The sequence below is a fragment of the Oncorhynchus clarkii genome, unplaced genomic scaffold (genome assembly GCF_045791955.1).
Source record: "Oncorhynchus clarkii lewisi isolate Uvic-CL-2024 unplaced genomic scaffold, UVic_Ocla_1.0 unplaced_contig_817_pilon_pilon, whole genome shotgun sequence".
NCBI classification, from domain to species: domain Eukaryota; kingdom Metazoa; phylum Chordata; class Actinopteri; order Salmoniformes; family Salmonidae; genus Oncorhynchus; species Oncorhynchus clarkii.
Window position 1 is genome coordinate 641 of NW_027261148.1, and position 15,069 is coordinate 15,709.

At 46.3% G+C, this 15,069-nt stretch overlaps 1 protein-coding gene across 1 annotated transcript in view; it reads left to right on the top strand.

Moving 5' to 3' along the window:
- The first annotated feature begins 714 nt into the window (after window positions 1–714).
- The window catches only part of LOC139405464 (DNA-binding protein SATB2-like), a 40,139-nt gene continuing 25,784 nt past the window's right edge, over window positions 715–15,069 (top strand). The window contains exons 1-3 of the mRNA XM_071147791.1: window positions 715–901; window positions 3,201–3,398; window positions 10,873–10,999. Coding sequence (XP_071003892.1) covers window positions 730–901; window positions 3,201–3,398; window positions 10,873–10,999 — 497 coding nt within the window. The 5' untranslated portion in view covers window positions 715–729. The remainder of the gene's footprint in view (window positions 902–3,200; window positions 3,399–10,872; window positions 11,000–15,069) is intronic.

Here is a 15,069-nt window from a genome sequence, read left to right on the forward strand (position 1 = left end):
ATGCTCTTATCCAGAGTGACAGTAAGTAGGGGCATTCATCTTAAGACAGCTAGGTGACACAACCACATACAGTAGTATCACAGTCAAATGAACAGGAAACAAACATTCCATTCCAGCTAAACAACAGATATATATATATATATATATATATATAGCACAATGGAAGCAATGGAATCATCCCAAAAGTGCAAATACATTGACCCAATGCCTCTGTCTCTTTTCAAACGCTCAACATATCTGAAAGAAAACAGATAGTATTTAAACCCTGAACTGAGTCTCCACAATGTCAACACCAGTAAGATGTAGATAGTTGCCTGTAGACTCTTACTAGATAAACTAAGTTTAGCAGAGGGTACACTGATCCTAGTTCAGTGCCTATGTTGAAGGGTAACTTCGTCCTAAAGAACAAATGCCTCCTCTATTTTCTTTTCCCTCTCGCTCGCTCGCTCTCTCTCCCTCTCTTTCTCTCTCTCTCTCTCACTCTCTCTCTGTCTCTCTCTCTCTGTCTCTCTCTCTCTCTCTGTCTCTCTCTCTCTCACTCTCTCTGTCTCGCTCGCTCGCTCTCTCTACCTCTCTTTCTCTTCTCTCTCTCTCACTCTCTCTGTCTCGCTCTCTCTCTCTCCCTCTCTTTCTCTTCTCTCTCTCTCACTCTCTCTGTCTCGCTCTCTCTCTCTCCTGTCTGCAGGTCCGTACGCTCTGTTGGGAGTCCCTCCTGGAGGTTGGAGGGGGATGGAGCGTGGTGGTACTGAGAGCCCCTGTCTGCGGGACAGTCCCGAGCAGAGAGGGGACAGCCCGGACACCTGCGCCCCCCCGCCGGGCAAGATGAGCCGTCTGGAGGGCAACGGGAGCCCCACGGGTCCACACACGCGCCTCAACGTCACCCCGTTACGGCCCCTCGGAGGTAGGGGAACACACAGAGGAACACATACACAAGCAGACACACACACACACACAGTCTTGCGCAGCTAACCTTGTGGGGACATACAATTCAGTACCATTCAAAGTCCTATTTTCCTTAACCCTTAACCCTAACCCTAGCCATAACCCTTAACCCTAACCCTAACCCTTAACCCTAACCATAACCCTTAACCCTAACCATAAACCTAATTCTAACCCTAACCATAAACCTAATTCTAACCCCAACACTAACCCTAACCCTTAACCCTAACCCTTAACCCTAACCCTTAACCCTAACCCTAACCCTTAACCCTAACCCCTAACCCTAACCATAAACCTAATTCTAACCTTAACCCTAACCATAAACCTAATTCTAACCCTAACACTAACCCTAACCCTTAACCCTAACCATAAACCTAATTCTAACCCCAGCACTAATTCTAACCTTAACCCTAAACCCCCCAGAAATAGCATTTTACCTTGTGGGGACCAAACAAAATGTCTCCAGTTGGTCAAATACTAGTTAAACACGTCCACTCACACACAGACACACAGACACACGGACAGTCAGAGAGAGAGACACATGTTTCCCTCAGATTACACAGATCCACAAAGATTTCGAAAACAAATCCAATTTTGATAAACTCCCATATCTACTGGGTGAAATACCACAGTGTGACATCACTGCAGCAAGATTTGTGACCTGCTGCCACAAGATAAGGTCAACCAGTGAAGAACATTTTAAATACAACCCATATTTATGTTTATTTATGCTTCCCTTTTGTACTTTAACCATTTGTACATCGTTACAACACTGTATATATACATAATATGACATTTCTAATGTTTTATTCTTTTGAAACTTCTGTGAGTGTAATGTTTACTGTTATTTTTTGTTGTTAATTTCACTTTTGTATATTATCTACCTCACTTGCTTTGGCAATGTTAACACATTTCCCATGCTAATGAAGCCCCTTGAATTGAATTGAATTGAGAGAGACAGAGTGAGAAAGAGAGAGAGAGAGAGACAGAAAGAGAGACAGAGACAGAGAGAGAGACAGAGACAGAGAGAGAAAGAGACAGAGAGACAGAAACAGAGAGAGATTGAGATAAGAGTGAGACAGACAGACAGACAGACAGACAGACAGACAGACAGACAGACAGACAGACAGACAGACAGACAGACAGACAGACAGACAGACAGACAGACAGAGAAGAGAAGAGAAGAGAAGAGAAGAGAAGAGAAGAGAAGAGAAGAGAAGAGAAGAGAAGAGAAGAGAAGAGAAGAGGATTCCTCCTCATAGCCATGGCTTTCTGCTAGTGTTAATGAGGGAGCTGTCTTTGAAATGGGGGAAATCAGCCTCTCTGTTTAAAACCACAGCATGGCGGTGTGGAATGGGCCACACATGATATCCTAACACTATAGTCCAGAGAGCAGTTTATACATAGTGTATGTTCACTTGTAGGGACATACACACACACTTCCACTCCCTAGCTGAGTTATTGGGATATAGCGTGCCTGATGAGACTTGGTTTCCTGGAGTTCATTTGTCGTTGTGCTGTCAGTAGCTTGATTGATTCCTCCAAATTACTACTCCTTAAGGATTAGCTGAGTATGATGGAGGGTTTCAGGCTTGGAAAAGTCACAGTTTCATGACTAATGCAAATTATGAAATTATTCACTGGTCTCTTTTTCTATCTGTGAAAAACGTCAGAATGATGTCCTTAATTTGTTATGAGTGGTTCAGAAAATGACTTTATGCAAGACATTGATATGTGCTGTGTGTGAGTGCTTAGCAGTTAAGAGCGTTGGGACAATAACCGAAAGGTCACTGGTTCAAATCCCAGAGTAGACCAAGTGATGAATCTGTCGATGTGCTCTTCAGCAAGGCACTTAGCCCTAATTGCTCTGGATAAGTGTCTGCTAAATGATGGTAAGTTAGTGAGTAATAACTGAGCTAATCTTCTAGCCCTCCCTCTGTGTTCATATCAAGCCCAGGTTGTACTGGAGTCATCATTTCTGTCTTACTGTAATGGAGAAGGTTGTTTAATGTCACTCAGTCCTCTCTTTCTCTCCCCTCCTCGCTCTCGCTCTCTCTCGCTCTCCCCCCTCCTCCCTCTCTCTCCCCCCTCCTCCTCCTCTCTCTCTCTCTCTATCTCTCTCTCTCTCCCCCTCCTCCGTCTCCCTGTCTCCTGTCTCTCTCTATCCTCCACCTGTCTCTCTATCTCTCCCCCCCCCCTCTCTCTCTCTCTCTCTCTCTCTCTCTCTCTCTCTCTCTCTCTCTCTCTCTCTCTCTCTCCAGGTCTGATGATCCCTGTGTACTGTGTAGTGGAGCAGGCAGATGGGGTCGTGTCTGGGGGTGTGGTCTCTAACAGGGATGGGCGTGGTGACAGACATGCTGAGTTTGTATTGGTTCGTAAGGACATCCTCTTCACCCAGCTGGTGGAGACAGCCCTCGTGGCCCTGGGCTACTCCCACAACTCAGCCGTGCAGGCGAGAGGTGAGTTAGATAGGACAGGAGTGTGTGTGCGAGAGTGTGTGTGTGTGTGTGTGTGTGTGTGGTGTATGTGTGTGTGTGTGTGTGTGTGTATGTGTGTGTGTGTGGGTAGGTGTGTGTGTGTGTGTGTGGGGGGGGGGGGGGGGGTAGGTGTATGTGTGTGTTTGGGTAGGTGTGTGTATGTGAGTGTGTGTGTGTGGGGGGGGGGGGTAGGTGTATGTGTGTGTTTGGGTGTGTGTGTGTGTGTGTGTGTGTGTGTGTGTGTGTGTGTGGGTCGGTGTATGTGTGTGTGTGTGTGTGGGTAGGTGTATGTGTGTGTGTGTGTGTGTGTGTGTGTGTGTGTGTGTGTGTGTGTGTGTGTGTGTGTGTGTGTGTGTGTGTGTGTGTGTGTGTGTGTGTGTGGGTGAGTGTTTGTGTGTGTGTGGGTGGGTGTGTGTGTGTGTGTGTGTGTGTGTGTGTGTGTGTGTGTGTGTGTGTGTGTGTGTGTGTGTGTGTATGTGTGTGTTTGGGTAGGTGTGTGCCTGTGAGAGGGTCAGAGGGTCAGAGAATTATCCTTTCTGAAAGAGCTGATCACAAACCATCTTTTAAATGTTTGCCGTCATGTGTTTTTCACTCAATCTGCTACTGGCAGTATTACTAAACACACTTCATTTTGTAATTCAGTGATGAGAAACTATGATACTTGGTCGTGTAATCTGGAACATAAAGAACGCAATTTACATGTGACCTAAAGCAAGAAAGGTCACACCGAGGCTGCTTCCAACCCTCCACAACAGTAAAACAGTCACACCGAGGCTGCTTCCAACCCTCCACAACAGTAAAACAGTCACACCGAGGCTGCTTCCAACCCTCCACAACAGTAAAACAGTCACACCGAGGCTGCTTCCAACCCTCCACAACAGTAAAACAGTCACACCGAGGCTGCTTCCAACCCTCCACAACAGTAAAACAGTCACACCGAGGCTGCTTCCAACCCTCCACAACAGTAAAACAGTCACACCGAGGCTGCTTCCAACCCTCCACAACAGTAAAACAGTAACACCGAGGCTGTTTCCATCCCTCCACAACAGTAAAACAGTCACACCGAGGCTGCTTCCAACCCTCCACAACAGTAAAACAGTCACACCGAGGCTGTTTCCAACCATCCACAACAGTAAAACAGTCACACCGAGGCTGCTTCCAACCCTCCACAACAGTAAAACAGTCACACCGAGGCTGCTTCCAACCCTCCACAACAGTAAAACAGTCACACCGAGGCTGCTTCCAACCCTCCATAACAGTAAAACAGTCACACCGAGGCTGCTTCCAACCCTCCACAACAGTAAAACAGTCACACCGAGGCTGCTTCCACCCTCCACAACAGTAAAACAGTCACACCGAGGCTGCTTCCAACCCTCCACAACAGTAAAACAGTCACACCGAGGCTTTTTCCAACCCACCACAACAGTAAAACAGTCACACCGAGACTGCTTCCAACCCTCCACAACAGTAAAACAGTCACACCGAGACTGCTTCCAACCCTCCACAACAGTAAAACAGTCACACCGAGGCTGCTTCCAACCCTCCACAACAGTAAAACAGTCACACCGAGACTGCTTCCAACCCTCCACAACAGTAAAACAGTCACACCGAGGCTGTTTCCAACCCTCCACAACAGTAAAACAGTCACACCGAGGCTGCTTCCAACCCTCCACAACAGTAAAACAGTCACACCGAGGCTGCTTCCAACCCTCCACAACAGTAAAACAGTCACACCGAGGCTGCTTCCACAACAGTAAAACAGTCACACCGAGGCTGCTTCCAACCCTCCACAACAGTAAAACAGTCACACCGAGGCTGCTTCCAACCCTCCACAACAGTAAAACAGTCACACCGAGGCTGCTTCCAACCCTCCACAACAGTAAAACAGTCACACCGAGGCTGCTTCCAACCCTCCACAACAGTAAAACAGTCACACCGAGGCTGCTTCCAACCCTCCACAACAGTAAAACAGTCACACCGAGGCTGCTTCCAACCCTCCACAACAGTAAAACAGTCACACCGAGGCTGTTTCCAACCCTCCACAACAGTAAAACAGTCACACCGAGGCTGCTTCCAACCCTCCACAACAGTAAAACAGTCACACCGAGGCTGCTTCCAACCCTCCACAACAGTAAAACAGTCACACCGAGGCTGCTTCCAACCCTCCACAACAGTAAAACAGTCACACCGAGGCTGCTTCCAACCCTCCACAACAGTAAAACAGTCACACCGAGGCTGCTTCCAACCCTCCACAACAGTAAAACAGTCACACCGAGGCTGCTTCCAACCCTCCACAACAGTAAAACAGTCACACCGAGGCTGCTTCCAACCCTCCACAACAGTAAAACAGTCACACCGAGGCTGTTTCCAACCCTCCACAACAGTAAAACAGTCACACCGAGGCTGCTTCCAACCCTCCACAACAGTAAAACAGTCACACCGAGGCTGCTTCCAACCCTCCACAACAGTAAAACAGTCACACCGAGGCTGCTTCCAACCCTCCACAACAGTAAAACAGTCACACCGAGGCTGCTTCCAACCCTCCACAACAGTAAAACAGTCACACCGAGGCTTCCAACCCTCCACAACAGTAAAACAGTCACACCGAGGCTTCCAACCCTCCACAACAGTAAAACAGTCACACCGAGGCTGCTTCCAACCCTCCACAACAGTAAAACAGTCACACAGTAAAACGAGGCTGCTGCTTCCAACCCTCCACAACAGTAAAACAGTCACACCGAGGCTGCTTCCAACCCTCCACAACAGTAAAACAGTCACACCGAGGCTGCTTCCAACCCTCCACAACAGTAAAACAGTCACACCGAGGCTGCTTCCAACCCTCCACAACAGTAAAACAGTCACACCGAGGCTGCTTCCAACCCTCCACAACAGTAAAACAGTCACACCGAGGCTGCTTCCAACCCTCCACAACAGTAAAACAGTCACACCGACAACCCTCCACAACAGTAAAACAGTCACACCGAGGCTGCTTCCAACCCTCCACAACAGTAAAACAGTCACACCGAGGCTGCTTCCAACCCTCCACAACAGTAAAACAGTCACACCGAGGCTGCTTCCAACCCTCCACAACAGTAAAACAGTCACACCGAGGCTGCTTCCAACCCTCCACAACAGTAAAACAGTCACACCGAGGCTGCTTCCAACCCTCCACAACAGTAAAACAGTCACACCGAGGCTGCTTCCAACCCTCCACAACAGTAAAACAGTCACACCGAGGCTGCTTCCAACCCTCCACAACAGTAAAACAGTCACACCGAGGCTGCTTCCAACCCTCCACAACAGTAAAACAGTCACACCGAGGCTGCTTCCAACCCTCCACAACAGTAAAACAGTCACACCGAGGCTGCTTCCAACCCTCCACAACAGTAAAACAGTCACACCGAGGCTGCTTCCAACCCTCCACAACAGTAAAACAGTGTTTCCAACCCTCCACAACAGTTACCAACCCTCCACAACAGTAAAACAGTCACACCGAGGCTGCTTCCAACCCTCCACAACAGTAAAACAGTCACACCGAGACTGTTTCCAACAGTAAAACAGTCACACCGAGGCTGCTTCCAACCCTCCACAACAGTAAAACAGTCACACCGAGGCTGCTTCCAACCCTCCACAACAGTAAAACAGTCACACCGAGGCTGCTTCCAACCCTCCACAACAGTAAAACAGTCACACCGAGGCTGCTTCCAACCCTCCATAACAGTAAAACAGTCACACCGAGGCTGCTTCCAACCCTCCACAAGTAAAACAGTCACACCGAGGCTGCTTCCAACCCTCCACAACAGTAAAACAGTCACACCGAGGCTGCTTCCAACCCTCCACAACAGTAAAACAGTCACACCGAGGCTTTTTCCAACCCTCCACAACAGTAAAACAGTCACACCGAGACTGCTTCCAACCCTCCACAACAGTAAAACAGTCACACCGAGACTGCTTCCAACCCTCCACAACAGTAAAACAGTCACACCGAGGCTGCTTCCAACCCTCCACAACAGTAAAACAGTCACACCGAGACTGCTTCCAACCCTCCACAACAGTAAAACAGTCACACCGAGGCTGTTTCCAACCCTCCACAACAGTAAAACAGTCACACCGAGGCTGCTTCCAACCCTCCACAACAGTAAAACAGTCACACCGAGGCTGCTTCCAACCCTCCACAACAGTAAAACAGTCACACCGAGGCTGCTTCCAACCCTCCACAACAGTAAAACAGTCACACCAAGGCTGCTTCCAACCCTCCACAACAGTAAAACAGTCACACCGAGGCTGCTTCCAACAGTAAAACAGTCACACCGAGGCTGCTTCCAACCCTCCACAACAGTAAAACAGTCACACCGAGGCTGCTTCCAACCCTCCACAACAGTAAAACAGTCACACCGAGGCTGCTTCCAACCCTCCACAACAGTAAAACAGTCACACCGAGGCTGTTTCCAACCCTCCACAACAGTAAAACAGTCACACCGAGGCTGCTTTCAACCCTCCACAACAGTAAAACAGTCACACCGAGGCTGTTTCCAACCCTCCACAACAGTAAAACAGTCACACCGAGGCTGTTTCCAACCCTCCACAACAGTAAAACAGTCACACCGAGGCTGCTTCCAACCCTCCACAACAGTAAAACAGTCACACCGAGTCTGCTTCCAACCCTCCACAACAGTAAAACAGTCACACCAAGGCTGCTTCCAACCCTCCACAACAGTAAAACAGTCACACCGAGGCTGCTTCCAACCCTCCACAACAGTAAAACAGTCACACCGAGGCTGTTTCCAACCCTCCACAACAGTAAAACAGTCACACCGAGGCTGCTTCCAACCCTCCACAACAGTAAAACAGTCACACCGAGGCTGTTTCCAACCCTCCACAACAGTAAAACAGTCACACCGAGGCTGCTTCCAACCCTCCACAACAGTAAAACAGTCACACCGAGGCTGCTTCCAACCCTCCACAACAGTAAAACAGTCACACCGAGGCTGCTTCCAACCCTCCCCAACAGTAAAACAGTCACACCGAGACTGTTTCCAACAGTAAAACAGTCACACCGAGGCTGCTTCCAACCCTCCACAACAGTAAAACAGTCACACCGAGGCTGTTTCCAACAGTAAAACAGTCACACCGAGGCTGCTTCCAACCCTCCACAACAGTAAAACAGTCACACCGAGGCTGTTTCCAACAGTAAAACAGTCACACCGAGGCTGTTTCCAACAGTAAAACAGTCACACCGAGGCTGTTTCCAACAGTAAAACAGTCACACCGAGGCTGTTTCCAACAGTAAAACAGTCACACCGAGGCTGTTTCCAACAGTAAAACAGTCACACCGAGGCTGCTTCCAACTCTCCACAACAGTAAAACAGTCAAACCACGTGAAGCCAAACATTGCTTCAGGACAAAATAAATATAGACCAATGACTGAAATAAATACCTTGCCGGTCAACCCCAAAGACGACTACAGACCAAACAACAGAGACACACAAAGAAAGGCAGCAAAACCGTTCCACATTCCAACCCCGTAAACGCAGGCCCTAAACCTGGCAACGCCCTCGACTCACTCCACTCCTCCCAAATGGATACGTTTTGAAATAAGCTTTTATGTTAAATGATTCAATTCTGGCTGAAATTTTTCATTTTTTCCCTCTGTGTAAACGAAAGGACACAGAGAATGTTATATTGTCTCTCCCTGAGTTGTGCACCTCATAACATCGATCCAGTTGTATTTTGAATCTCTCCACAGGGCACCACTGTCTTTCTTTAGTTAGGCATTTTGTGGTAATTAAAAGGGAGATATTGTTTATTTAGATGATACATTTTAAATGGGCATATAGACAAAGGACAGGCTATCTATTTTGGGTTGTCTCTTTTTAACAAGTGACAGAGCTGGTCGGCAGATCATTTCAACATGGGGCATTGAGCTGGTCGGCAGGTCGTTTCAACATGGGGCATTGAGCTGGTCGGCAGGTCGTTTCAACATGGGGCATTGAGCTGGTCGGCAGGTCGTTTCAACATGGGGCATTGAGCTGGTCGGCAGGTCGTTTCAACATGGGGCATTGAGCTGGTCGGCAGGTCGTTTCAACATGGGGCATTGAGCTGGTCGGCAGGTCGTTTCAACATGGGGCATTGAGCTGGTCGGCAGATCATTTCAACATGGGGCATTGAGCTGGTCGGCAGATCGTTTCAACATGGGGCATTGAGCTGGTCGGCAGATCGTTTCAACATGTGACATTGAGCTGGTCAGCTGTTCATTACAACATGTGACATTGAGCTGGTCACACACACACACACACACACACACACACACACACACACACACACACACACACACACACACACACACACTATTGCAGATGGAGGATGGAAGGCCGGGGCTATCTGTGTTTGATTCCCCTGATCCTAATGTGATTAGCCTTGTTTAGGTTAGCTGTTCCAGCCCTGGTCTTGAGGAAGGACAGGGGAATGTGTCTGTGTACACATCCTAGGATGCATTTCAGATGCAGAGGGAGAGAGAGGGTGGGGGGTGGGGGGGTCTCATTGTCAGATGCAGTGTCTATGTAGGGGAAGACTTTTCTTATTTCCTTTTCTGTTGAACCAGCACTGTGTAGGCAAGCAGGCATGTTTCTTACTTAATCAACGTCATTTCATACTTTGTAATGCCATTATTCTATCTCTGTTTGGATGTGGTTCAATTTCTATAGTTCTATGCTCAGCCACAAGAACGTTCAATAAATAATGGAAACACTCTAGATCAGGAGCGATAAGCGACCAATTTAAAATGAAAGTCTATGTCCTGATGCCCATTTCTAGTCATCCCTTAATTCCTTAATACTCACCTGTCTTTAGATCCAGAGATATCTCTCAGAGCTCTCTATATGATGTATATCTATGAACTCACCTGTCTTTAGATTCAGAGATATCTCTCAGAGCTCTCTATATGATGTATATCTATGAACTCACCTGTCTTTAGATTCAGAGATATCTATTTGGGTTAATTAAACAATCATTCATTTTAATGGGGCGGTATTAATTGGCGTGTGACACAATCTCCAGCCTTGACCTGTCCTGTCCATCAGTGATGTTGTCTCTTGCACGTATATCCCTGCTATAAAAGGCTTTGCTGGGTCTCTGTGTTTCTTCCCCAGGCTGATAAGGGTTAGGGTTGATAGATGTGGGGAATCAGGTCGGTGCCTCTTCCCCAGGCTGATAATGCATTAATAGATAACACTCTTTATCTCTTTATCTCAATCTTTATCTCTCATTGTTAAACCATGAGTTTTACAGCTGCTGATGAAAATATAGAAACATTATGTCTAGGTTTTCACATGTACAGGCACACACACATACAGACTTTGTCGTCTTCGGCAACCTTAAGAAATTAACCCCCAGGTGAATGTGTATAAACTGAAAATGGAAGCATGTTGATGACATCATTGTTCTGTCTCCCCTCCAGGCATCATCAAAGTGGGCCGCTGGAACCCCATGCCCATCCACTACCTGACTGACGCCCCCGAGGCCACCGTCGCCGACATGCTGCTGGACGTCTATCACATGGTTACCCTCCGCATCCTACTGCAGAGGTCAGTGGGGACGGACGGGAGTGTGTGTGTGTGTGTGTGTGTGTGTGTGTGTGTGTGAGTGAGAGTGTGAGAATGAGTGAGTGAGTGAGTGAGTGAGTGAGTGAGTGAGTGAGTGAGTGAGAGTGAGTGAGTGAGTGAGTGAGTGAGTGAGTGAGTGAGTGAGTGAGTGAGTGAGTGCGAGCGAGCGCAAGCGAGCGAGGAGCAGGGAGAGAGCAGGTTTATTGATATGAAAAGCAGGTTTATTGGGATGAGTCTTGTCCTGGAGGCAGAACTGAGCCCTTTCCGCTAGATATTCCAGCTGCAAAGTCAAATTGGAAATATTGTAAAACTGTATAAAACCAAAATGCAGCTTTTTGATCTTAATTTAAGGTTAGGTTCAGGCGTTACGGTTAGCAGTGTGGTTAAGGTTAGGGTTAAGATTAGATTCAGGCGTTAGGGTTAGCAGTGTGGTTAAGGTTAGGGTTAAGATTAGATTCAGGCATTAGGGTTAGCAGTGTGGTTAAGGTTAGGGTTAAGATTAGATTCAGGCATTAGGGTTAGCAGTGTGGTTAAGGTTAGGGTTAAGATTAGGTTCAGGCGTTAGGGTTAGCAGTGTGGTTAAGGTTAGGGTTAAGATTAGATTCAGGCATTAGGGTTAGCAGTGTGGTTAAGGTTAGGGTTAAGGTTAGATTCAGGCATTAGGGTTAGCAGTGTGGTGAAGGTTAGGGATAAGGTTAGGTTCAGGCATTGGGGTTAGCAATGTAGTTAAGATTAGGGTTAAGATTAGGTTCAGGAATTGGGGTTAGCAGTGTGGTTAAGGTTAGGGTTAAGATTAGATTCAGGCACTAGGGTTAGCGGTGTGGTTAAGGTTAGAGATAAGGTTAGGTTTAAAATCAGATGTTATGACTTTATGACAGCCAGCTAGTGAGCACTCTGCAGAGCTGCCTCCAGAACAACATTCATGACGAAAAACGCTAACCTGCACTTACAGTGTCACTTATCAACAGTGGGTAATGGTAACCGTCAATAATCTTTGTTTAATAGTGTTACCATGGTAGCACCACAGCACACTATAACAATCCACCCTGGTTATGACTTTGTTGATAGGAGTAGATAGTCTCGCTATCATTATGGCCACTGTTTGATATCAGGTTAGCTGGCACCAGGATGACAACACATGCACTATAAATAGGTGCAGTGAAATGTGTTGTTTTACAGGGTCAGCCATAGTAGTACAGTACCCCTGGAACAAATTAGGGTTAAGTTCGTTCCTCAAGGGCATATCGACAGATTTACACCTTGTCGGCTCGGGTATTCAAACCAGAGACCTTTCGGTAACTGGCCCAACGCTCTGACCACGAGGCTACCTGCCACCCCATTGGGTGATCCTCATGAAACCAGTTTAAACATGTCTCAAGCAAAACTCATAAATCATTCTGAGGACTAAGATGTCTACTTTTTGGCCAGTGACTTTTTATAAATACATTTTACATTTTCACTGGGATTTTATGTATTTTCAGCCCAAATTCTCATTACCGAAATGTGTCCGAATTAGATTCTCTTGTAATTTTATACAATTTTACTTCAGAAAAGCCAAACTTATTTCAATAAAAAACAAAATGATGTTGCTGTAGTTTGTCCATAAGTCATAAAAATGGTATACTAGTTGAAGTACATTAAACTATAATATGTATTATGTTCAAGCACGTGTCTCATTACTGTGTCTCATTACCGTAACACTTTTCAAGTTCCTGTAAAAACTCCAATCAGTTTTGTAATAACGTTTTATTCATGATGCATCATCTAGAGCAGGGGTGTCAAAGTCAAATGGACGGAGGGCCAAATAAAAAAATCAGCTACAAGACGAGGGCCGGACTGTTCGAATGTTCATTGAAAAATTTTTAAATGACGCATATAGTCTAGTGAACCTAATTGAACCTACTGAAAACCTAACAAATATATTACAATATGATCAGATAAATAAAGCAATATTTTCTTATGGCTCTGTCAGTAATCTTTAATTTTCAACAGACACAAAAGACAAATTTCCTTTATATAAATATCCCCATAACATGAACATTAAATGAAAGAAACCGGTATTCAAGGCACCATCAGTAGACTATATTTTCTATTTTAGCAAAAGTGGGCTAAATTTACTTCAAAGAAAAAACAATAATAGCAATTTTCTATCATCCACTCAACTGAAATATTTTTAAAATATAATTGGATTGAAATACAAAAAAATAAAGTGCAAAAATCTATTAATCAAAAACAACACTTTGTTTAAGGAGAAGTAACATGCAGTGAAAACAAATATTAAATTTTAACTTTTAAACTTGAACTGAGTAAAAACTCTAAATATGTGATTGCACAGTAATGTTCACTTGTTTGAGGTTGAGGGTGATACTTGGTGGTGTCCCATCTTTTCCACAAGTTCATCAATGTTCGGGGTAAGGCTCTGAGCTGAAGAAATCCTCAGAATTGAGTGGAGGTGTTCAGCAGTAAGTCGACTTCTGTGTGATGTTTTGTTCAGGTTCATCAAAGAAAACAGTTGTTCACACAGGTATGTGCTGCCAAACATAGACAACGTTTGAGCAGCCTGGATGCGCAGCTGGGGCATTGTGCCGGGGAGGAAACGGGCGAACTCCGCAGCACCCACTGCCGCATATTTTGCCCTCAGTGCATCATTGCATTGGAGGTCAATCAACTCCATTTGGAGGTTTGGTGGTGAGCTTTCCACGTCAACAGCAAATGGGTTACCGAGCAGTTCCAACCTGCTTTTTTGTGCTTCAAAGTCAGCAAATCGGCGTCGAAAGTCAGCGGCAAGCATACCTATTTTATCAGCCAACTGTGTGCTCGGGAACGCACTGGTAGAGAGCTTCTCTTTCATGGTCTGGCAGCTGGGAAAGTGGCTCAAATTTTCTTTCCGCATCTGCGTCTCCCACAGAGTCAGTTTGGTTTTAAATGCCTTCACTGTACTGTACATATCAGAGATGACACGATCCCGACCCTGCAGCTGCAAGTTTATTGCATTCAGATGACTCGTAATGTCACACAGAAAAGCCATTTCACACAGAAACATTTCGTCTCGGAGTTGTGTTGTGTCTTTCCCTTTGCTGTCCAAGAACAGACAAATCTCCTCACGAAGCTCGAAACATCTTTGAAGCACCTTTCCCTGGCTTAGCCATCGCACCTCTGTGTGATAAGGCAAATCACCATGCTCCGTTTCTAACTCCGTCAGAAATGCCTTGAACTGGCGGTGATTCAAACCTTTGGCTCTGATAAAGTTAACTGTGCGCGTGATGATGCTCATTACATGCTCCATTTTCAAGGCTTTACCGCACAACGCTTCCTGGTGTATGATACAATGATAAGCTGTCAGCTCACCTGTCGCGTTTTCCTCTTGCATCTTTTCCCGTATCTTCGCCACCAGTCCGCTCCTGTGTCCACACATCGCAGGTGCTCCGTCGGTTGTCAAACCCACGAGTTTTTCCCAAGGCAGCTCCATCTCATTTACACATCTTGACACCTCTTCATACAAATCATGCCCCGTAGTTGTGCCATGCATAGGACGTAAAGCCAAAAACTCCTCTGTCACGCTTAGGTTGGAGTCCACTCCGCGGATGAAAATTGACAACTGGGCAATGTCAGAAATGTCGGTGCTCTCATCCACAGCCAAGGAATATGCAATAAAATCTTTTCCCTTTTTCACAAGCTGCTCTTTTAGATTGATGGACAACTGGTCTACTCTCTCGGCAATGGTGTTTCTGCTCAGACTCACATTTAAAAAGAGTTGCCTTTTTTCTGGGCAAACTTCGTCACAAACTTTAATCATGCAGTTTTTGATGAAATCCCCCTCCGTAAATGGCCGGGCTGATTTAGCGATCTCTTCTGCCAAAATAAAACTGGCCTTGACAGCAGCCTGGCCTTGTGATTTGGCTTTTTTGAACAGAGCCTGTCGAGATTTGAGGCCTCGTTTTAATTCCTCTGCCTTTTGTAGCCTTTGTTCCATGTCCATATTCTTGTTTTTGTCCGCGTGTTTCGTTTCATAATGTCGTCTCAGATTATACTCTTTCAGTACCGCCACACTT